The following is a 26,102-nucleotide window of genomic DNA, read 5'->3' on the forward strand; positions in this document are numbered from 1 at the left end:
GGGGGAGGGCAGAGAGGGAGAGGGAAGGAGAGGAGGAGAGAGGGGGGAGAGAGGGAGGGAGAGAAGAGAAGAGAAGAGAATGGAAAGGAAGGGAAAGGAAGGGAAGGGAAGAGAAGAGAAGAGAAGAGAAGAGAAGAGAAGAGAAGAGAAGAGAAGAGAAGAGAAGAGAAGAGAAGAGAAGAGAAGTGATGGAGAAAGAGGGGGAGGGGGAAAGGGGAGAAAGGGGTCAGGGAGAGAAAAGGCAGAAGAGTAGAGAGTAAAACAGTAAGACAGTGTGTGTGGGGTGGGGTGGGGACAGCCCCTATCATAGGAAGCCAGGCATACCTGACTATTGCCAGGTAACTGTATGGTGGAGCCTAGAAGGAATCCTAACAATTACACTTCAATATCATCAGATCTGGCAAAGGATATAATTTGACAGTGCTAGTCTGGTATTCCCTCTATTTGTACCAGCATCTTATCTACCTTAAAGGAGTTTTCAGTTTCCAAGGTGCACAGATATTCAAAACTACCATAACAGGAAGGAAAGGGGAAAACCAGGGAGCAAACAAACAAAATATCTCAAAATCCCCTAATAAAAATTTACATTAAAAAAGCTTTAAAATGGTCCTATTTTCCAATATTATAATGTCTAAAAGATACTCTGAGGCTGTTTTAAGTGTATGTAGTTTTAAAATCACAAAGAGAATAAAGCTGGTACTTGGGGAAGGTGGTGCTCCAGTGTCCTTCCTTCTGTAGCATGCCCATTTGTTAAGACTTTGGGATGCCCAGAAGAAGAAAATAACTGGCAGCTGATCTCTGCCTTATTAGAAATACAATATAAAGTACTGAAGTTGCCAACTTGAACAGGAAAAAGTCTGTGGAAAAGCATGTTTTACTATGAGATTAAAGACAAAGGGTTGTCAACTCTTAGAAGAACAGAAAGAAAAAAGAAACCCCACTCAAGGTATAGATCCCCTTCTTGTTCTTCAGAATGGAAGTAATTGATTGTTTATGTATATTTGAATTTATATGTATATCTGAATTGACATTATCTCAATTGATGCATATATATTACTGAATAGATGAGTTATTTCCATTTATGTACATGTACACACATATCTAAAAAAAAAGGGAAGGGAAGGCAATCAAATTTTTGCCCCTTTTCCCTTTCATATTTATTGTACATTAAATTATAATTAAACCTAGGCTGAAGTGAATAGCTGATGTGCTCCCAAATTTTCCCACCCCTACATTGGAAAAGAAACCTAAAATACTGAGGTGGAGTTCTTCAGATGGAGAGTTCCATGCTGAAGTACATATGAGAAACTAAGATTAGATACCTCATACCAGCAGACAAACAAGTCCTTACGCTTTGTGGTTTGGACAAGGGCTTTTTCCTTTTAAACTACACCTATTCAACAAATAAATAGCTATTTTTGAAGGCATCCAGAGTTCTTTATGGTTGCAAAAAAATAAAAAATAAATAATCCAAAACAAAACAAGAAGTGGCATTACTCATTTCACTGGGTTAGATTGTTTGGAGGAGGGGGCGTTTCTTATTGAAACCATGCTGTCATAATACATAGCCAGAGTGTGTGCTCCAGCACTGCAATTACCTCCGTGCAGGGCAGTCCCTGTAAATAAGTGTAGTGAAATGAAAATGCTTTCCCCTGGGAGCTTTTGTGGCTACAGTCTTTTATAGTAATAAGATACAAAAATAACAACCAGACGAAAGCACAAATGTGTGCTGTAAAATCTGGAGCAGTTACCCTTCTATCTTTGGACTATTTAGAGCAAAAAGGGAATCTTTCTACTCTCCAAAGCACACCTATAATATTCCAAGAGGTAAAGAATGGCTGTCAGAAATCCTGGATAAACAGAATAAAAAAAAAATACTAAGGAATTTTGAGGCACGAAATCAGAAAGAAGGTCATTCCCAGAGGAGCATAAAGAAGCAAGGGTGGGAGGCAGGAACACCCCCTTCCCCCTCATCTTTGTCCTTCTTTGAAGTACTGCTTTTGTTCACAACAGAGATGGTAATTAATGCTCATTAGCATACATTAGCAAATGTTAATCAGCATCTTCCAGAGAACAAAATGCAGTGGTGGCAGGGAGAGTCTGTAAGGAGCTGAGTAGTTCTGAAAGGATTGCAACTGAAAACCAGATGGGGGAGGGAGGGAAGGAGGGGGACGGGGGGAGTGGAATTTATAGTATTCCCTTATCTTTTTGGCAACAGTACAAACATAGAAAAGAATGAAAATCTCTGGTTGTTCATTTCCTTCTAAACAACAACAAAAGAAAGAGAGGCATAGAAAAAGCCAGCCCAGAGAGTTCTAGACTGAATCTTTTTTCCCCTGAGATTAAAAACCACTTTTTATAGGATTTTTCTACCCAAGTAGGGACTGATTGTTCCCCAAGTCTTTTTCCCAAGACCAGGCATTTAGACAAAAGCCCCACTCCCTCAGGGGCTTGAAGAAAGTTCCTGCTAGCTAAAAAGAGTCACTCTCCTTAACTTACCTCAAGCAAAAGAAACTTGTGGCTTTTCCATTAACATATAACTATGGTGCCTATTAACTTGTCAAGGTCAATGCTAGTCTTTAGTCTCCCTCAACCCCACTCACAAGTTCTACCCCAGCTCACAAACCCCCCTTTCTCCCTTACCCATTTAATTCTGAAAATCTTTCCTCTGTAGCTTCTCCTTGCCCTCCCAGAAGACAGCCATTCTAACACAACACTGACAATTTGGAATAAACTTTTTCCCTTTTCATCCCTGGAGCAGCTATTTTGGTTTCTTTACTTTCCCCATTACCACCAAAACCCAGAGGTGGCTTAAATGAATTCCCTCCACAAGAAACTCAGCTACTCTGAACCAGGCTGCTGATCTGGTGCTCCCAAGGTGCCTATGAATCATGTGCTTTCGTCACCCATCAAATATGATCCTAGAGTCCACTTCTTTGTCTGCCTCTTCCCTTCGTCCTGTCTAACCATCCATCTTGCCTCACTACTCAGGAACTGTCCTCTCTCCCTCCTATGCTCTTTTGGGCATCTCACTGCAACAGCCTTGGGGATCTCATTAAGTGGGCAATTCTACTTACTAAGACACTCGCTCTTCTCCCTCCATTAGAACCCCCTTGGTTTTCCAAAGGCCTCTCTCTGTACCTCTCTAGCTCTGTCCTCCTCTAATGAGTGTCACTACAGAACTCTCTGCTTTGTCTGCTTTCACTAGAAAGGCCACACCAGTGTGCCTGAAGCTTCCTCTTGCCCTATTGGTACCTATCACATCAAAAGGGATACTTTTCCTCTATGATTTGGGACATTTCTCTCTGACAAATCTCTCAGTCCATTTGGGGATGCCCTGGGTTGAAAATTTTGTTACCACAACACTTATCCTTCTGCTCCATCACGGCTACATACTTCCTGGTACTTCCTCACCTCCCCATAGAAGCTACCTACAAAGTTCTAGGTCTGGAACATGTTCATTGTGTCCTTCCCCTCAGAACTACCTGTCCTGTCTCTCCTTGTGCCCTCCTAGGGCTGCACATTAGAGTTTGTTCACCTTCCCCTAAGGGCTACCTGCGAAGTCCTGAAGTCTCTTGATGCCCTCATGGATTCTGTGATATTGGAACCCTTCATTGGGTAGAGTTCCTGCTTGTTCCTTCTTGTCCCATGTGAGTATACTGTTCTCTCTCTTAGCTGCCAAATCCTTCCTTTGATATGTTTGGTTTCAGATTGGGGGACAAGGGAGTGGGGTGCATATTTTACCTATCAAAATGGACCTGCCTCCAGGTTCTCCCAGCATCCCTCAGTCCCTACCTGGAATACCGTGATACCAATCTTTAACTGTCCTGCCAGGGGCTAGGTTCTCCTTCCCCCAGAGGCTCTTCCCTATATAGTCCAAATATTTTACTTTTCCTCTCCTCTTCTCTTTGTCATGTGCACTTTGTCTCTTTCTTTCCTCCCCCACTTTACTCACACCTTGGGGTCTTCCTTGACCTCTGGCCTCAGTGCCAGGGACCTTGCCCCACCTCTACCTCCAGAACAGTTTCCCAGTAAACCTGCATTTAACCTAATCTAATCTATCTTGAGTTGGCTTATTTTACCAGCAGAGAAATAACCTATCATGAATTCATTTCATGGAAATCGTTCATGACCTTCCTTCCTTTTCCTAGGACTCAATTCCTTTCTCAGACCCAGAGACATTTTAAAAGCCTTGATGTCTTCCTGAAAATGGCTTGGCCTCTGTATAGCTCAATAGCCAAAGATGGCACACTCAGAGTTGCAAATTCTTGTATTGAAGGACTCTAAGGCCTTTCACCAGCCTTATACCCACTGCCTCAAGTCAAGACTGGGCCAAGTAACAGCTTCCTACCTAGGGTCAAGGCTAGGCCAAGATCCATTCTCCACCCACAGTTGTCAGGAGGAGCAGGAACATTCTTGAAAAACTGCAGAATGTACTGACTGATAGTCACCTGACCCTCTGGTCCCAGATAGAGTGTGAATGCATGTCATAAGCTTGCTAGCCAATAGATTCAAAGTCAATATGCTTAGCCAATAAGTTTAAATTGTAACCTCGCTGAAGTACGCTGTACCCCTAAAAAATATAAAAAATGTTTGTTATAGCCATTCAGGGTCGCCTTCTAGTCACTGGCCATGAGGGGCTGATTGAGGGTTGACCCTGATACATTGGAAAAATAAACCTCTTGTGTTTGCATCAAACATTCTCCTCTCTCACTTGCAGGAGTTTCCCGGTATTTAAGACTCACTTCAAGCCTTATAGCATATTGTAACAACTTCTGCCACCACACAAGCAAATAATCCCAAACTCTCTTGTCTCTTAAGATTTTACAACTTTCCACTCTTAAATGCTTTATCTTTATGTACTCTGCTCTCAAGGAATCTTAAAGACTATTGTGTAAACAGTCTATCTCCAATTTTGTAAATTCACTGGGTGTGACTAAAGAATGTATAACAAAATTTAGTTTAAAACTTATAAGAAAAGGCCTATAATTTAAAATCTACATATGGATATACATATGACTCAGCTCTTGTCTAGAGTATACTGTATATAAAACTTGGATTCAACTCTTATTTAAAAATAGATCTACTAGGAAAACTGATAATTTAAATAGCAACCAGGTGGTTCCCCTCCATCTTGGCTGATGACCTTCAAGTTGTAAGCAGCACATCACTGGCAGCCATCTTTACTAAGGTTAAAAGGGACTTGCCATGTGACTTCACAATCTTAAGATGACCACATGGCATGAAACAACAATTACAAAATATCTCAGACCTACTGAGTCCTTAGTTTATCATTGTATCTTTTTTTTTTAGACTAAAGTAACAAGTCTCCAAAATTTTTTAGACTAGTTTGGATTCTTGTATGATAATAAAAATTTAAGGTTATACTGTATGCATAATTCAACTCTGGTTTACAATATACTCTATATGGTAACAAAATCTTAAGGTTATAATGGTCTATTCAAGTTAACAAAAGCTGGTTTAGACACCTATACCTAACTACTTGTATATTTGCTAACTGTTCAAAACCGGGCTTCTAAAACACTTAGCCAAGTAAAAACATATGTTTGATAAATAAAATATATTTGATAATTAAGATTTCTGAATTCCTAAGGTCTACTTAGGGGCACAATAATACTTGTCTAGCTTTTTTGTCTTTGCTCAAGTCAACCTGTAACTATTTAGATAAAGTAAACCATACTAAAAACTATAATATTCTATAATGGTGTACTATAAAAAGATAAGTAGAGTTGCCAGTCTTCCTGTGGACTGTATCTATGATTAAAAGTTTTATTCTGATACTAAAAGAACCTCAATTCAAAAAATTGTTTTTTTTTTAAGGATAAACCTAACAGGGATAAAGTTGTAAAGTCTTAGTTTTATTTTTAAAACTACTAAACTTATTGAAAACTGTTAAAGACATGAAAGTTAATAGTCACCTTATAAATGATAAAATCCTTTAATGTGTTCAAACTGTATTTGTTGTCATGCTAAGCACTAATATAATAAATCACAGGAATAGCTTTATTTAACTTCCTGTATATGTTTTCAAAGTTAAGCCTAAAACAAATAACTAGAAACAAGCAATTAATAGATTAATAGGCCTCAAAACTTTTTAGAGGTCTGCTGAATATGGTATTTAAAATGTTTAATAAAAACTCTTTTTTGTAATAGAGAGAAACACTAGCTCCTGGAGGCACCACTAAGATCTCCAAAAAACGAGATGGGCACAGAAGAACTCACCTGGGGCTTTAAGTGCGCCAAAGTTGGACATTGGGTATAAAATTGCCTTCTACCTCTCTTGCCGCCAGGACTCTGTCCAAACTGTGTACAAGCAGGGTACTACAGACCTGATGGTCTTGCTTCACCTAGACAAGTAGGGCAGTCCCCCAAGTTCCTATTGCACTGGAATGTCTGTCAGATCTTCCAGACCTAGAGGCCCTAGACTGATGCTGCCTTGCGACCTCTGTCCTCAATGAGCATAGAGGAACCTAGGATGACTGCCTTGGTGGCCAGTAAGAATCATTTTTAATAGATTTGGAAATCACTTGGTCTGTCCTTCTTGCTTGCTCTGACGAAATTTATCCTTCCCAGATCCTTTATGACATCGATGACTAGGCTAGTGGTAAATTTGTCAGTTTAATGGCAGCAGCCAAGGTCAGCTGCCTCCTCAGTTCTCTCCATATGTACAAATCAGATCTCAGGACTCACTTTCCTAGAGATTTCTACTGAGTCTTGACACAGTTTAACCTGGTTACCAGACTCTAAAAGGAGATAAGCTCACAAAACAGGTCTCAAAGTGACTTTTACTATTCCTTTATTTAAAGAAACTTGCTTTACAATGACTTCTGTCAGTAATCCACCCCTTGTATCTTGCAGTAAATACCTAGACAAACATAAGTGATTTAAGGTATGATAAAAACTGAAAAATGTTTCAGATTTCTTTCCCTTAGAATGATATTGCAACACTAAGACTTCAGAAGTTTAGAGTTTTAACATTAATTGCACGGAGCCATATTGGATTTGGGCCTAGCCGCTTTTTGACTGCATGGTTCAAAGTGACTCTGGGCTGTTTGGCCACAGAGACTCACCCCGAAGATGACTGCCATAAATCTTAAGATTGTTGGATAAAGCCTCTCCCATGAATTTACGGCACAGGAGTATAACATTCAAGGGATGCCTCAGCTCGAGCAGATACCAGTTATCTCCTCAGTCAACACCCAGTGTCTCCACCACCTGACCTCATCGCCTGACTTCTTTGCCTCCAGCTATCACTGCCTATACCCTCATCTCCCCCTCCTTCATATTTCACAAAGGTCACTCCCCCTACCTGAAAGCCTTAAAAGCTGCAATGTTCATCCTAATAAACGAGACCTTGACAACCGAACTTTTGCTTGGTCTCCTTCTTCTCTTCACCCCCATTTTGGCCCACAGGTAGAAAGCCTCTTCGGGACCCTGAATAACTGGGTCCCCGCTGGCGGGGCCAAGTGGCGCCCGAACACAGGGACCCCGAAGCAAGGCCGACTACAGGACGATGGAGATAAGAGAGCTGCAGCGGGAATCAAGGACTCTTCAGGCCGCATCGCTCGTGCGTCGCTGGAGAGGGAGGTAAGGACCGGTCGAATAATTGTCGTCTAATTGCCATGGGGAAGGTATGGATTTAGGAGGCTTGTTTCATAGGAGAGATCAAGCGCTCACTCAGGGAGAGAGGATTAAGAGTTAAGAAAAAGGATTTAATCAAGTTTTTTTGTTTTAAAGGTGTCCCTGGTTAATTTTAAGCAGTGTGGGGCTAGCTTAAGTAAAACTTGTAATAAAAAAGGGACAAGGTAATGGTAAAGTGTTTTTGCATATGCGTTCTTTTAGAGTTATATTTTAGTCTTTGGATCCTGACTAGAGATAGTTTACACCCTAGACATGAGAGAAAATGGGTTTGGGAAAAAACAGTCCTCCCGGACTCTCCACGGATGCTTTGGAGAAAGAGAAAAACTTTTCAGGGCTCTCCTGGGAACAGAAGAAAGGCAGGAGACGTCCTGCCTCTCTGCTGGCTCCTATTGGAGAAATGCTTATTTCTAGTTCTGGGTTCCATAGGTAGGATATGTGGGTCCCTATCGTGGGACACCATCTAGTTTTTTCCCTCTATGTCTATTGTGTGTCCTTGGTGCACCAAGCTATCCATGTCTGTCAGTTTGTGTCTGTGGTCTTTGTTTCTCGTTGTTTAAATGTTTTATGTTTCGTGTTCAAAAGAAAAAATGATAAAAACTTTATCTGCCAGTCGTTCACACCTTGACTTGGTTTTAACTCGTTTCAAGAAGGGAACAATGCATAAAAAACAGTTTCAATTGGCTTTTGGAGCCTACATCTGTAGCTAGAAGCCTAAGTCTGCTGGACAAGCTCCCCAGGGGCTGGCTAAATGTTTATACTAGCTGATCCTAAAGACACCAGGAGCTTCACAGCTTAAAAGGTGTAACATTTGGTAACAGAAAGTTGGCTTAAAACTGTAATTTGGATATGAGCCAACCTAGGGAAACAGGTCCAAATTGAGGTAATATTTTTATGGAACTCTTATCCTAGAAACCAGGCTTCTAAAAGATTTTAGGGCAATGTCTCTTTGTTGAGGTATTGGAGACCGCACCGTCGGGTGTTCATATGTAGGAATTGGCAGTCATAGCCAAAGTTGTGGTTTGCCCTAAAGTTACTGTATTTTGATGCTAATTCCACTGCCCCAAGAACAGCTGCCTAGTCACATACTCAGAACTCAGGTGACTTTCCAAAGTTGTGGCTGTGCTCTGGTGTTACAAAGAGATCTTAAAGATTGTGATTAAAGACTGTCAGTGTTACATTGACTAACTCAAACTTATTTATAATTAAGAAAAAAATCAAACAGGTAGAGATTGTTACAGGATTTACGAAGGATTGATGAGGTTTTAGAACTTGTGAGAGCATTACAGCTTGTTTGCTTACTCCAACTGCCATTTCAAGATAGATTTAGAGGATTGTTTTTATGCAGTTTGTTTACATCCTGGCGATTGTGAGTTTTTATTTTGTGAGCTTGCTTATAATTTTAGAGAGCCCATGAAGTGATATCATTAAAAATTTTTTACAAAAGAGTGGCTACTAGCCTTATATTATGTAATTTTGTTGCTTCTTCAATGTAAGAAGTTAGAACTTTGAATCTTTCAGTGTATATGGACATTTTTACTACAAACCTTTGCTCTCAAAATGAGCTTTAACATTTGGGGAGTAACTATTGCTCCAGAGAAGATTCAATATTCATTTTTAATATTTAAAACTAATTTTAAGCTTCTAAGGATATGTTAATTGCCAAAGTACCTCACCTTACCAGAGGACTTAACTTTGTTATCCTCATTGGAGATAAAGCTTTTGTCATTAGTACAAAATTGTAGGCTAGAGTCATGGAAGTATTTTAAAAAGAAACCTGGTGAAACATACCTTATTCCAAACAGCAATCAAATTGGTTATTACAAAATACTGATATTTGGCCTATTACATATACAAATTTCAGGCAAAATTGATAATTTTACTCCTTGCATGCTTTTGTATTTACTGTAAATTTGTGCATGCAACCCATAGAAAATGCACTTAGTGTATTTATAGGTGGTTCATCTAATGAAAAGGCTACATGTATGATTGGATCACTTGTTTATTCTCTTGAGTTTCCCCCGCTTCAACACAGATTATTAAATTACATTACGTGCTGTAGCCACTGTTTTTAAATGTTAAAAATCAAGCTTTCAATTCATACGCTGATAGCCAATGTGTGGCTTGTGGTTTTACAATTGATTAAAAAGTTTTCGTTCTTTTGTTTTTTTTTTTTTAGATACTACTAGCCCTCAAATTTTACAATTACTTAATGCTATATTAGAGGCAGGTTTTCTACTTAAAATCAAAGTGATTTCAGTGTGAATTGTCTGACAACTCACTGTCCTTTCAGTGCTCTGGCTCAGACAACTAAACAAAACCATAGACCCAGCTCTTTGAAAATGGTAATGGAGTTGATAACACACCCTCTTGAAAAGAGGAAGACTCCATTTGCTTACTTTCAACTCCCAGCCTCACCTTGCCGGCTCAGGGATTTCTAGTACAGTATTTATAGGATTTGGCATCTCTAATTAATGCTTATGTTTAGGTAAATAAAGCTGGTAAGGGGCTGGAGAGATGGCTTAGTGGTTAAGAGCACTAAGTACTGTTCCTTTATAGGCCATTTAAGAACTCAAACTGGATTGCCTAGACCCCTTAACAAGGGAGGACAATGATACCAGACAGATTATAGGCCTTACATAGGAACAGTTAGTCAAAAAATCTCATTCTTTATATATCCAAAACAGTAATGCTGGAGACAATAATTTGGTATAAAAGTCAATTTATAAATACAAGTGCTCAGTGTCCTCAATTTAATCCTTAAGGACTTATCTTAATAAATAATATTTTAACAATATTTTAATAAATAAAAAAGGGGAGTTATCCCTGTATGCTAAAATATGCTCCTTTTATTTCAATTTTAAAATTTGGATGCCAAGGAACACTCTGAGTTTATGGCACCCTACAACTAGGCATACTTCTGCCAAGGTGAAATAGAAAGATCCACATATTGGCATGATCCTGTTCAGATATTTTATATGGGGAAGAGGGAATCTTTGTGTTTTTTCTACAGGATGCTACAGGAGTGTGCCAGCTGCCCGAGTGGCTGGTGAGACTTGCTGATCCTGGGAGCATGAAGATTCAGCTCTCCTGGTTCGGGTCCCTGGAGTCATTCCTGTGTCCTTGGAGGAATATGGAGGATTCCCACTCATCTTTTGTCATCACAGAAATTCTGGCGTTGCTGCAGTCATTGTGTCCCGTCCCACCACGGCCTGCGCTCCGACCCTCTGTGCACTGTTGCTTGGTGGAAGCTGCTGTGGACTGGGGAACTCTGCCCTGGTTTTGCAGATCTCAGACATGGTCCCATTGCCTGCTGGTTGTTCCAGAGAAGAATGACCGATCCTGAACTGTCCTGGGAAAGACCTTGGCATTTTTGCTGCTATTGTAGCAGCCATTACTGCTGCAGCCATTGTGTCTGCAGTGTCTGGAGTTACCCTCCCCCAATCTATTGTTAGGCAAGCACAGTGGGTGAACTTTCTGGAGTAGTTGCTAACAATTGGGAATTCTAAATTTTATTACAGGAGAGGCTTGACTAGGCCCTTGGTGGTATGGCCATAACAGCTGAGGAGAACCAGATGAGGTGCCTACAACTTATCGGGAGAGGCTCAATTTCCACAATCTCTTATATTAATGCCATCTGGCCCTTGCTCTTTCGCCCCTGGGCTCAAGTGAGAGGAATGAGAAGATGATCCAATGTAGCTTTCCTCAGTGACGGGCAACTTCCTCTGACCCTTGACCAATCTAGACATGGAGCCTTGAGGGCGACAAGGTGGTCCTATGACAGATAAGGCTGGGGTTTGAGAGGTCGATCCTAAGACAGAGGTGGCTACACCCCGTTTAAACGTGCGGGCCGGTCAAATGCTCCTCTGCCCAGTTTCTCCCCCAATAACACACATGTATAGCCCAGAACGGTGTGTTACAGCATAAGTTCATTCCTAGCCATTGGGGTGCAGTCCTAACTGCAAGAGTGGCTTGCCATGGCCGAGCTGGGCACTCTGTGAGGCATGTCTGATCTCTCTCAGACCACTACTTCCACCTAATGGTTTTTTTAATAAAAGAAAAATGGGGGAGATGCACGGAGCCATATTGGATTTGGGCCTAGCCGCTTTTTGACTGCATGGTTCAAAGTGACTCTGGGCTGTTTGGCCACAGAGACTCACCCCGAAGATGACTGCCATAAATCTTAAGATTGTTGGATAAAGCCTCTCCCATGAATTTACGGCACAGGAGTATAACATTCAAGGGATGCCTCAGCTCCCTTCAGCAGATACCTTCCCTCAGCAGATACCAGTTATCTCCTCAGTCAACACCCAGTGTCTCCACCACCTGACCTCATCGCCTGACTTCTTTGCCTCCAGCTATCACTGCCTATACCCTCATCTCCCCCTCCTTCATATTTCACAAAGGTCACTCCCCCTACCTGAAAGCCTTAAAAGCTGCAATGTTCATCCCAATAAACGAGACCTTGACAACAGAACTTTTGCTTGGTCTCCTTCTTCTCTTTACCCCCATTTTGGCCCACAGGTAGAAAGCCTCTTCGGGACCCTGAATAACTGGGTCCCCGCTGGCGGGGACAATTAATCAATGGAGTTCTGATGAGATATTAACTGTAGTAGGGGGCTGATGATGCTATCACAGTCACGAGTCAAGATTTTAAATTTCCTATAGAGTAAAACTGTTTCTTATGGTGCTAAAAACATCTCTGTCCAATCTATATCCAGCCCTCTGAACAAAATGTTAACCCTTTTTACCCCAAACCATCTAGGGTTCCCCAAGTCTTTACTATGACTCAAAGACAAGCAGGAGTCTCCTGCCTTCTCTACAATTGGCATTTCAGTATAGATTACAAATAATGATAATATGAATATATCTGAAACTTAATCTCTTTTTGTAAACTTAAAAATTTCTTGTAAGCTTCAGGGACTTGACTTGGATCCACCTCTCACAGGTCACATGAACTCCATAGGGGAGGTCATACATGAATGTAGATCCTGTGTCCAGTATCCATGTGGAATATCACCAGACTTCCGTGGTCTATTCATGTGTGTGAATGTGTGGTGGCCAGTCCTGGTTGCCCTTACTATATGTTTCTCTGTTTGACTAGGCCTCCCTGTGTGTATCTCTGTATGTGTCTCTGTGTTTTTCTGTTAATTCTGTTTTGAAGAAACAAATCTAAAATGGGAGGGGAAGTGAGCTATCCTGAGATCTTCATCACTTCTACCCCCAGGGTAGTATACAATTTATCCAAGCTCAGAGGTCACAGACGACTGTCTATCCACAATGAAATGGCCATCTTCCAGTGGAAACTGTGATCATGATACAGTGCTAGCTGCCAATGTTGCTATGGCGAAGCTGGATACTCCCAAACTGTGAAGGTAGCAACCAGTTTCCCTGGAATAAACAATGACTTCCACTGTATGCACTTTGATCTATGTTAGCCCCCAGGTATATGCCTATAATGGAGAAGAGGGGAGAGAGTTCATAATGGCCAATGAAAGTCAAACAGGCACCATTTGGTCCCAGTCCTTCTACGGGCAGGAAGAGTCAGTGCAGCTGCTGTAGGCCTTGCAGCCTTGATTGTTGAGAACAAAAAAAGAAAAAAAAATTAGAAAACTAAGTTTCCAGGTAGACTTAACATTTGAACAATTCTATTTCCTGGCTGGAGAGCCAAGTGGACTCCCTGGGAGAGGTAGTCCTTCAGAATGAAAGAAGGATAGGTTCCTTCCTGCTGACCCCACTTTTTGATTGTGTGTTTCATTGTTTCATTTTATTCTGTTTTGTTTTGTTTTTGAAACAGGGAGTACAATGCATAGACTTGGAAAAAAATTGCTGTATCTATGCTACCCAATCAGGGGTAATTAGGAAATTACCTTGCCATGGGCATAGAAACCTTAAAGAAGGGGAAGGAAGGAGACATAGGTAAGATAATTGGTACTGAGCTCTGTTTATTTGATCTCTGTGGATTACTACCTTACAGTCAGAAATATCTAGTCGATTGCTCCTCATTCTGATGGGGCTAAAGTAGAACCTTGCATCCTCAACTGCATGACTAACTATATCAAACACAGAATAAAACACAGAATAAACTCAGTTACGTTTACTGGCTGATAAAGCTTTCTATGTCCCCATAAACAGGACAAGTCAATAATTTGACTCCTACCCATAGAACCAGTGGGAAATGTGGGAGGGCAAGACAGTGCAGAAGTTCCTGCTGAGGCCATGCAGGTTTAACCAAAGTTTACCAACTCTAATCCAGAAACCTTGAGGTCAAGGTATCCCAGTTAATTTAGCTTCTATTAAACTGTTTGCTATGCAAAGTCCTCCCCTAGCAGCTAGATTCCAGGATGTAGTTTTTGTCTTTAAAGACCCTTTACTCTAATGCTCATGGTTACACTCAGGTCCCAAATACTTTCCTGGTTCCAGATGGCTAGAATAAAGATTTTCGATTGGCTACAAACAGGGTCTGAGTGCTCATCTGTGGTGGACTCCATGTAACACCATTAAAATCATGTTTAATTGCATAATGTAATGAACCAATAAAACTTTATTCTTAAATATTACTTATATGGATATATTTATGCCCTCCAAATTCCATATTGAACTCTAAACCCATGTCTAAGAATACAATGATTAGTAGTGGGATCCTTGAGACCACAGAACACTGAATTCAATATAATGGACTTCACAGATAGGAATAAGTAAAGAACTAGGGACATGCAAACTGTGGTTGATATGACTAGGGACAAATGTTACAAACAAGTATACTAATAAATGGTTTTCCCAACGTGTACATGTATTACTAACAATGGTTAACATTACTTGAATAAGAAATGTCTATGTGAGATGTATTTCCAGAATCATGTTGGTCGTGACTGTTAAGTATTTGACTTGAAGATTACCCTTGGAATTACAACTATCTAATGTTTTGAATCACAAGAGTCAGTGTGATTAAGTGATTTATCTTACAAGAGTTGTTTCTGGACACAATCGACATCTGGCTTGTTACACTAAGTAAAGAAGGTTCTATCCCCATTGTGTGGTGGTCATCATCTAATCCACTGAAAACTTAAATAATGCTAAGGCTGAACAGAGTGAACTTGGCTTCTCCACCTAATTCTGTAAGTTATGGTTCCTCCCAGACTTCAAACTCTAATTGAAACTCATATCACTGGAGCTTCTAGTTTGTAGGCTTTTGGGCTGGCAATCTAGGAAATTCTCAGCTTCCAAGAGTGTGCGTGTGTGTGTGTGTGTGTGTGTGTGTGTGTGTGTGTGTGTGTAATTTAAATGCAATAAAATTATATTTACTCTATAAGCATAAAATATTTCATTATTTCAGTTTCTTGAAGAACGCTGGATAATGCAAAGAAATCTCTGTCTCCAAGATTACTTTGGTGGAATCAGACAGGTATATTGAATGTAAGATATGGGCTGAGGATGTAACTCAGTTGCTAAAGCGCTCAGTGAATAAGCTTTAAAACCTGAGTTTGACCCCTGAAACTACATTAAAAACCAACCAACCAATCAACAACAACAAAAAGAAAACTCAGACTTGACGGTGGGTAATTGCAATTCCATCCCTGAGCAGGCATAGACAGCTGGATCCAGGACCTAGTCAGATCTCCTTGCCTAATCTGTGAGTTCCAGGCCAGTAAGAGCTTCAGTCATAAAAATATAATAAAATCAAGAACAAATGGCTCTTAAGGATTGTTACTTGAGATTGTCCTCTGACTTCTACACACACAGACATAAATACAGGCGAGCGCATGCGCATACCCATGCCCATGCACATACACATGTGCACCTGAACATATGTGAACACTTCAATAAAAATACATCCATAATTACAAAATGCAAAAAATATAGGTTATGGGTTGAAAAATATCACTAGAAAAACATCCACAAAAGACCGTCAGAGTAGGAGAAGTAGCAAATCAGGCAAATTAGCAAGAATGAGGTAGGTGTATATGGTGGCCACACAATGGGGGCTGGGCAGGGTGTGGAGATGGTGGTGTTTGTTTCAAGCTATTTACTTTGTTATGGTTTTTCAAACATTTACAAAACTAAGCAAAAGAATAATCAATATGAATTTTATACTTATTTCTTTTCAATGAACTAATCTCTGTTTCTTGAAGATACTGGACACAGAAAGTAATCCATGACCTCGTTTGTGTAGTACTAAGGACCGTGGATAAGTAAAGATTCTTTTTCATCCCTGTGTCCTTGGTTAACTATAGAATTTGTACCATAGAATTTAGAAAGGGACCACAGCTCAAAGGTCTCAGGTCCACAGTTGCTTCTACTAGGAAGAACCTGGAGATTAAATTCTCCCTACCTTAGGGAACTGAAGGAACAATCACCTTTACATAGGATTGTTATAAGCAATGAGGGTAAAGAAGGTCTCCAGAAACAATAAAGAGACCAGATGAGAGAAATAAGTGCAGTTTTCAGATTCTTGTGAAGATCAGAGGGTGCGAACACAAAGCAAAGGAACTGAAGGAAGCCCATAGGGAAAAGCACACTTGCACGGAGCCATATTGGATTTGGGCCTAGCCGCTTTTTGACTGCATGGTTCAAAGTGACTCTGGGCTGTTTGGCCACAGAGACTCACCCCTAAGATGACTGCCATAAGTCTTAAGATTGTTGGACAAAGCCTCTCCCATGAATTTACGGCACAGGAAGATAACATTCAAGGGATGCCTCAGCTCCCTTAGCAGATACCAGTTATCTCCTCAGTCTACACCCGGTGTCTCCACCACCTGACCTCATCGCCTGACTTCTTTGCCTCCAGCTATCACTGCCTATACCCTCATCTCCCCCTCCTTCATGTTTCACAAAGGTCACTCCCCCTACCTGAAAGCCTTAAAAGCTGTAACATTCATCCCAATAAACGAGACCTTGACAACAGAATCTTGCTTGGTCTCCTTCTTCTCTCGCCCCCCATTTAGGCCCAAGGGTAGCGCCCCTTCGGGACCCTGAATAACTGGGTCCCCGCTGGCGGGGACACACACTATGTGACAAAGTGTGAACAGAAAAGATTATCTGTGTTGGGTTCAAAATGGGACTCCAAATGTCCCCAGGGCACAATGTCCTAAACAGAAGTACTCTGACCAGATAACTAGGAGGATTCTTACTAGGTCAACAGAAGCTTAAACTTGGAGTTCTCACACAGCAAGTTTCTGTGTACCAAGAAAACCATTACCTTCCTTATTTGCCTCAATGGTCAACTACCTCAGGCAAGGACATCTAGTTCCCAATGAATCCTAAAAACCTGCTTCAGCTCATCCTGCTACCAGACTCTCATCCTGTCATATGAAATTTGCTTACTTTCCTACCCAGCTAGGCTTCACTCTTCTTGGATGCTAATAGTAGTTCATTCTCTCACTAAACTTTCCTTTCTACTCACAGAGGGGTCCAGTTTGGAGGCTTCACGGCATCCTTACAATTTGTTAGGTAAAGGGGAAGAGGGGAAGTCAAAACTCCTGAAGAGCTTGATCTCTTTGGGAAGGGGGTTCTGCTTCTTTTCTGTCCTCATGAGGCTGCAGTTATACTGTGGCATTAGATGCATTGTAGAAACAATTCTGAAAGGCTGAGGATACAGAGATAATGCAAGGAGGCTCTGCTGGCCATGTAGGTTCAGGGCAGCGTGGGTGCCCTCTTTTACTGAAGGTAGCCATGCATGTTTCTGTAATGTATCACTTCTGTCTCAAGGGTTCTGAGCAAACTAAACACAATAATAGGTGCATGTGATCACCACAGTATAATACCTGGCACAGAAAGCGCATAATAGCCTATTCAAGTTTGGGGCAAAGTTCATTTAAAATTCTAAAAGAAAATACATCTATTTTGTATCATGCTCATACTTTGGACTCTATAAGTAAGAAAATTGTGATCATATTTGGTCTGATATAATGTTACAGGCTACTGACTAGGAAAAATATATTACTCTAAATTCTCTCTCTTGTCATTCATAGCTCCTCTGGTATGCAAGCCTGCTAATGATAGCAACCAATGCTGAAAGTTAGAGGCCACCATATTCAAACTTCCATCATCTAGCTGACAGTCAGCCTCATGGTCCAATTGTTGTCATCCTTAGAAGTTAGAGGAAGAAATGTGGTACAGACTTTGATCAATAAACAGGGGATGAGGAACCATTAGGTCTTTCAGTACAACAACAGAATTGGTTCATTAGAAAGAAAGATCCAATAGTCAATGGAGTGTGGAAGAAGAGATTTCTACGTTCTTCCTCATACAGCTTCAAATTTCTATTTTTGGCAGTGTTCTGGTACCCAGAGGACAAATTATCATGACTGTGTATCAACAGATAAAAAGGAGATGTGAAATGGGGAACACTTAGTAAGGGCTTGACAGGCTGCCAAATCCTGAAAGTCTGGACCTTCTCCTTCCTCATATATTCAGAGTTAAGATTGAGACTTTTTTCCTTCATTTATGGTAATCAATTTTATTTTGATTAAATGCCAGAAGGCTGAGACTATAACTGTAATCATCACATCCTGCAATGAAAGATGATGGTCTAAGATTGAAACTTAGCATTTGAACAGATAAGAAAGAGAACAGAAAGGTGGTGGTGGTGATGATGATGATGATGAAGATGATGATGACAATCACAAGGACGACGTGTGTGTGTGTGTGTGTGTGTTTATGTATATGCAAAAAGCAGAGTTCTAACTAGAGAAACAGAAAGTACAGATACTAGCTCCTTTTTATCTTCCTTACCATTTCCTTTGTTTTACACAAGATAAAATCACTTTGTCTAATGGGAAAAACCTCACCCTTATGTCAGAACATAAGATCACTCTGTGACCCTGCTTAGTCATACGGTCTTGGTTATGTTTCAGGTGCTTGAGTTAAAGCTAGAAGCAGGAGGTTAGTGTCAGAGCTACTCAAATTTCTAAGTTAAGTGCTCTCAAAAAACTAATTTGGAGCTCAAAAACATCCCCCACAGAACTTCACCTCTGGCTTTTAAAAGCAATCAAAGCTTCCCTGTGAGCCTATCTCATGAGGAATGAAATATCATTGTGAATACATGTGTGCTTATAATGTATGTGTGCATACACATGTTATGTGCCTGCGTGTGTTCGTGTGTGTAGGTTTAGAATTCTCATTTTCTTGTACAACTTTCATATTTTTCTTAAGCATCTATTTACAGAGTGTTAATTCTAAGCAACATACGGTGTTTGATAAAGCTGTCTGTTTCCCATCAAGCAAAATTATCATCAGCGTCCTCAAGACTAGATTTGAAATTATCTTATTTTTTATTCATCAGCTCAGCCTGGTAATATTTGGAATAAAATTTAATGTAGATTTCATGGACAAAGGCCATCAGTCTTCTCTTTATTCTGAGTCCCTGAAGGCTGCCACTGTCTACAGACCCTTTTTCCTGTCTCGCAAATATCGACAGATTTCTAGCAAGGAGAAGCTGAGGTAACTCTTCTCCGACTTTATCATGTGTCACTGTCACGAAGAAGCCTGTGAAAACAGACACCAGCATCTTATAGTAAGAGTGTGGCCATACTTGCGCAAGCCCAGGAACTGCATCAAGTCAAAGGCTTCCAGAGCATGCTGGGATTGAGAGTGCTTATCTGTGAGCCATTGCTTTGAAGCAACCTGCTGGGCAGGTTAGTGAGTAACCACCCTCTTCAAGAAACTTAACTACCCTGTCCTAGAAGTGATCTATCTTTGTCATTATGTAGGTCTAATGAGGTTTTGATTACTCTGGCCAATATGTGTTTTTCTTTTCAAAGTTTACATTTGCCTCCTGGAGGTCCTTTGAATTTTCAAACAAATTTCAAGGCGGGATTGTGAATTAATGTAAGCATTTTGAGAGACATCCTAGGATAGTATATGAAATTGTATTAATTAACTCAAATCACAGTTATCTTTGTAGTGATCTTCTAGTCACAAATTAGGTGAGTTTATTTCTACCATCTTTAATTTGTTTTAGCAATATTTTATAGTCCTCAATGTTCAAATTTTGTACTACTTTTTCATTTCAAATTGATGCCTAATTACTTTGTACTTATTTATGATATTATAAATGATATGTTTTAAAGTTCTATCTCTATTATTTGTACACACAGTGCTTAATTTTGTATATGGGAGGGACTGGAAGGAGGAAAGGGAAAGTAGGAATGATGCCATTATATAATAAACCCAAAAAGTCAAAGAAATAATTTTTAAATTGAAATAATAAAAGAGAAGACCCTGCCTCAACAGGATATAAAAATCAATCCTTGAAAGTTTGTTTAAGAATGTATTTACCTGCACCACACAAATAAACAAATAAAGATTAAAATTAAAGAGTGCATTTGTCTGATGTTCACATTCAAATAATGCCACCTCTCAGAAACCTGTGAAATATTTCTACCTCCTCCACCTCCTGGAAAAGTTTTGACATAATTAAGAATTCTCCCTCAATTATTTGGCAGAATAGTCTAGTGAAGTAAATAGGCTTCAAGAGATATTTAATCATAAATTCAATTTCTCTATGAGATACAAAATGTCTTGAGTGACTATCATAAGTAATATCATAAGAGTAATGTGTTTAGTCAGAACAGCAAGGAGAAAGAGAATTAAGTATTAGCATTCATCCAACTTACTCTGTAAGCCAGGCTGGTCTCAAACTCTCAGAGATCTGCCTGCCTTTGCCTCCCAAAGTGCTGGAATTAGAGGGCTATGCCACCATGATCCAGCCATCTTGTCTCCCCTACTTAACTGCAAATGCAATGGGTCTAGCTACCTCATGTCCATGCTGAAACTCCTCTGCTATGATGGACTACACTCAAACTGTGAGTCAGAAACCTTCTTTTTAAAACCAACTGAACAAATGTACAAAAATGGAGCAAAGAGGAAAAGAAAGAAGCGACAGGAAATAATTTTTCGTCTCTTATTTGACTCATGAGCCATTCAGGAGTGCAAACTTTAGTTTCAAAATTATTGGTGATTGTTAAAAGGTATTTTTGGTATTGATTGTGAATTTAATCCTTTAAGAAAAAATACTTTGCATGATTTGGGTCCTCTTAAATTTAAACAAGAACATTTATCTTGTTAAATGTTCTGTGTGCACTTAAAGAGAATGTGTAATGTGTCTCTTAATCATAATGGGACTATTTTATCAATTGTAATTACATCAAGCTGCTAATAATGTTATAAATGTCTTATATGTTTTCACTAATATTTTTACTTATTTTTCTATCAATTACATAGAAATGTGAATTAAAGTATAACTGTATTTGTATATATGCATATACATACATAAAAAACTGTATTTTGGGGAGAGGGTTCTACTATGTAGCCCTGGCTGCTTTGCAACTCATTAGACCAAGCTGACCTCAAATTCACAAATATCCAATTCCCTCCAAAGTGCTTGGATTTGTTTATTTTTACCTGTAGTTATATTAATACTTAAGTTATAATATTTGGTAATTTCTTTTTAGTTTTCCCTTGTTAAATTTACCTTTATTATAAAATGGCATATTTCATTCCTAGTAATATTCTTTGCTTGGAAGTCTAATTTATTTAATACTAATTTGACTATTTTGGCTTTTTGCATATAAGTAAATATATGTTCTACATCTTATATCTTTAACTTCTTTTATTCTTTGAAAGAGGGATTTTTATAGGAGTCAAACAGATTTTTCTTTTTCATCAGACTTGATTGTTTCTAACTTTTTTTTTTTTTTGTTCTTTTTTTCGGAGCTGGGGATCGAACCCAGGGCCTTGCGCTTTCTAGGCAAGCGCTCTACCACTGAGCTAAATCCCCAACCCCTGTTTCTAACTTTTAACTAGACTTTGACTTTCCTTTTACATATATTGTAAATATCTGCCTTGTATCATCTGAATTGATCTCTTATCTGTCAACATGTTTCATATCTTATAGTGTCATTTATATTATAGAAATTTTATTATATATTTTTACTTTCTTCTATTACCCTTCATTTTTCCCGTGGATTCCTGTCCAATCAACATAAATGTATACAGCTGCTTTCTTATCAAGGTTTTCACCTCTCACTTATGGGGCAATTATACTTATTTTTCTATCAGGTCGATGTATCTTAAGACTTTCAATAACAGTATTAACATTTCGCTCATACAAAGTTGTATTGGATTGGTATCATGGAATAACTGATAGGCATTATGAGTTTTATTTGTTAGGTGTGTAATTTTTTATATTCATATAAATTTTTTCTGCTTTTACCTGATATGTAGTTATATTTCCTGGTAGCATTGTGACTTTGCATAACTATGTGACTGGTGGTGGGGAATTCCACTAATGCATTGGCTGTTCTTTTTCTAGGCACACTCACTGACCATGGCTTAGTAGGAAAGTCAAACAAGTTGATGAATGAAATGCAAAACTTAATTCTGCAGTATAGTTAAGGAAAAGTCAGCAACATGGATGAGAAAACCAGCAACGCAGACAAAAGTCATCAGCACAAATGAGTCATCAACAGACTGAAGGGATGGCTCATCAGGTGAGAATACTCACTGCTCAAGCCTGTCAGCTTAGAACAGATCCCCAGGACCCATAGGCCAAGAAATGCACTTTCCATCCCTCTCTCTTTTCTCCCTCTCCCTCCTCCCTCATTTCTCTCTCTCTCTCAAACATATGTCCTTGATAATAAATAAAAACTTGAAACAAAAGAAAGGCAGCAATATGGATGAGAAATTAGGCAGGGAAATTACGATTTTTTTGAAAACAAAAAATAGAGACATTTTAAACGAAGTACTCAGTAAATCAAATAAAAAATAGTAGAAAAGCATAATGAACAAACTATGGAAGAAGGAGAGTATTAGGGATGGAGGACAAGGTCAAGGACATGCTACATTCAGATGTCAATTATGCATGTGTTCATGTGCAGGTGAATGTAGTAGAGATTTTGTTTCTTGAATGGCCCCCCACAACAATGACTAGCCTATGTTGTCCTACAGGTGGCTTTCAAATTTTTATTTTATTAACATAGACCATCCAATGCCTTTTTTACCTCTAGATATATAAGTTCTTGCTATGCCCTTTCTCTCTCCTGGCAATTGCCTTTGGGTTCCTTCCACTTCAATAGCCAGACTCGTTAATATTTATAACCACACTAAGATTAAATACATTCCAGACTTAAACTTTGCCATAGGTATCTATATAGAATATATGCTGCATTAAATTTTCCCAAATAGAAGTAACAAAGTTCTTTTATCCTCATATAAGGCACTGACAATATAACAAAAGAAGTATTTCACCAGTGGCTTTATTGGACTTGCTTAAGTTGCATGGGTGAAGAGTTTCACAGGTGACCTCAACATAGCTGCATCACTGCAAAGAGTTAGCTCATTGTAGGTGGCAACTTTAGAGAATCAAGTCTGAATTATGGGGACATGCCTTCAGTTAATCTTCCTTCCTGCCTATCTCCTAAGTATCTTACAATACTTCCTGGAGTATCTCCTAGGATCACTTGCAGCTGCAGTGTGATATACAGTACATAATATCTAGAATATCAAATGATTGTCTTGTGACCCTCCCATTCATCCTGCTATGGAGTATTAATGGCTCAGTGAATGTTATCATAGACATAACCATCTAAGTATTGTTTTGATTATTTTGTTGTCATGACTACAGGTCCTGGGTACTCTGCACTCCAAGATAGTGGTGGGACACTTGTGTCATGCCCAGAGGAAAGCAGACATATTACAGTAGTATTGCATCTAACTCTTCTCAGCAACCCATGGAACTTTCTTCAAAGTAAATAATGTTTTAGGTCATAAAGTAAGTCTTGGGCCATAGGGAGGTCTCAGCAGTTAAGAGCACTGGCTGCTTTTCCAGAGGTCCTGAGTTCAAGTCCCAGAAACCACATAGTGGGCCACCGCCATCTGTAATGGGATCTGATATCCTCTTCTGTGGTCTCTGAAAACAGCTATGGTGTACTTATATACATAAAATAAATAAATCTTTTTTAAAAGTCTTAACAAATTTGAAAGAATCAAAATAATTTAAAATTTTTTCAGATCATAGTATAACTAGAAATCAATAGCAAGAAAAAGCAACCATGAAAATATCCATATGTGACTCAGTACCATGTACAATGGATATACACAATGAGAATATTTTTAATTAATTTTTCAAAATCAGAAATTTCAAATAATTCCTCGTGTACTTCAAGGTATTAGTGAAACAAAGGTAACGTGAATTCAAAGGGAATAACATGGATGAGGGCAAAAGTTAATGAGACTAAGAGAATGGAACATAGAATAAATTAAACAAGGAGATGGCTCTATAAAACCATAAGGGAGATTGACAAATTCTGTACAAAAAGAGAGAGAAGAGCCTAGTTAATAAATTAGAAATTTAAAAAGGGAGCATAACAGCAGGTACCAATGGCATCCACAGGGTCACTAGGAAGTAGTTGACAAACATATTTCAAAAACACTGGACAACCTTGAAGAAAATGACAGATGAGTTTCTAGACATAGCAGTCTAGTTAAAACAAACCAACTGGACCTAAACTTCAGAAGATCAACAACGAGCATTTGAAGCAATGCTATATAGTCTCCCAACAGGAAAAGCCAAGAACTGAGAAGATTCAGCATCAACTTCTACCAGACCTTTAAAGAAGAGTTAATACCATTATTCCTCAATCTATTGCACTAAATAAAAAGGAAACACTACCAAACTCATTCCATAAGCTTAGCAGGTCTACATAGACAAAACTGTTTTGTTTTGTTTTGTTTTATTTTGTTTAAAGAGACTAAAATGTTCTACCTTGTAATACAGCTTAGAACTAGGCTTTATGAAATATTCCAGAAACTTAGAGATGTGATAGAAGGTTTTAGTCAATTAATTCTTCTTCCTATTGATTGCCAAATTACTCTGTTAGACCATTTTATTCTTATACCAAATTGTGTCACGATCTCTGTTACTTCCAGCTACCACCACGATGTCCTAAACAGAAGGAGTCTAGCCAGGGAAACAGAAGGATGATAGTGGGTAAGTTTAACATTCCTGGGGAATCCCATAGAAGGGAGGTTTCTGTGTTCACCAGGAAAGCATATTTCTTTGGGTCGAGTTTATTTACCAGAAGCCTCCCTTAATTCTCTCACAAAGGTCAACTATTTTGGGCAAAGGCATCTAATTCCCGGTCAATCCAAACAGCTTGTATCAGCTCAAAGAACCTCACCCTGCTGTCATATGGATATATATGTATATATATATATATATATATATGTATATATATATATGTATATATATATATATATATATATATATATATACCTTCTTGCTTTTCTGCTATTTTGCTTCTGCCTCCTGAGAGATATAGCCTTGCAGTTTCTTCCTCAAACTTTTCTTTCTACCCTTAGAGTGGTTTAGCTCAGGACTTTTACTGTGCCCTCCCTTACAATCTTCATTTTACAAAGAAAATGGAAGCACATGCTCATGTACATAATCAATGCCTTAGTTCACTTACTAGGATATATTTAGCTTCAAGAGTAGTCACGTGCTTCAGGTGAAAGAGCAATATTTTGTTCTTAGAATCAAATAAAGAGTTCAACTTTTACCTAAGAAGTGGTACCCTTTTTATTTGAGTGTCTGTTTCCACTTCATTAATATTCCCAAATCATAATCTCCTAAGAATTTTGTAGTATGCAAATATTAAATGTGCCAGTGCCTGATGGAGAGAAGGGCACTCCAATCTACATTAATCTAACAAAAACAATAATTATAAAGTAAATACTTTCATTTCAGAATGTCACAATGTCACAGCCACTGGGGAGGTAGGTGGAGGGAGTGTGGAGGGGGAAGATAACTACACATAAAAGAGTTGAGGAGAAATGTAATTTTGCACCTTAATAATTAATGTCCAGGACAGAAGCTAAGAAGAAAATAGGCGACCTTACATCAGAAATGGCCAGGCACACCTATAGCAATGAGAGAGACAGAAACTGAGGATCTAGATTTAAAGAGTTTAGAAGGCAGGACTCCACCTTCCAATAAGCAACACGCTTCTAATAAGCAAGTCAGCTGATCAACCTGAAAATCAACACTTCTCAAATCTGTCTAGAGACCTGACTGAGAGGAAGGACTGCCCCATTATGGTAAGAGGAAGTTTGCATAAGTGCTGTTACCTAACTCTTTTACTACTAAGAAATTTTAAAAGTTACAAAATTTAGGAGCATGTGGTCTCTACGGAGAAAGCCCAGTCATGACTGTATTACTTTCTCAGGTTTAAGCAGACAAAGAAGTCAAGAAATATGATGGATTGTACTTTTTTTTTGCCATACTCCAATATCCACGTATATTGTAAGGAGGAAGGAATCAAACTATAAATTCTCAAGACCAAAGGAATGGATGGCAATGGATGAATGGCTTATTTGACAGTTGTAGAGTGAGAAAAGGCTTATCCAAGTGTGATGGTTTGAATAAAACTGTCCCCCATAGGCTC

At 39.1% G+C, this 26,102-nt stretch overlaps 1 protein-coding gene across 3 annotated transcripts in view; it reads right to left on the bottom strand.

Moving 5' to 3' along the window:
• Tmc1 (transmembrane channel-like 1) overlaps window positions 1-26,102 on the bottom strand; it is a 183,652-nt gene that overhangs the window by 145,043 nt on the left and 12,507 nt on the right. Inside the window, exon 1 of one of the 3 annotated variants that reach the window (XM_087574986.1) lies at window positions 3,359-3,383. In XM_087574986.1, the coding sequence (XP_087431112.1) occupies window positions 3,359-3,383 (25 nt within the window). 3 annotated transcript variants of the gene reach the window in all.

Source organism: Rattus norvegicus, chromosome 1 (genome assembly GCF_021556685.1).
Source record: "Rattus norvegicus strain SHRSP/BbbUtx chromosome 1, alternate assembly SHRSP_T2T, whole genome shotgun sequence".
Classification (NCBI taxonomy): Eukaryota; Metazoa; Chordata; class Mammalia; order Rodentia; family Muridae; genus Rattus; species Rattus norvegicus.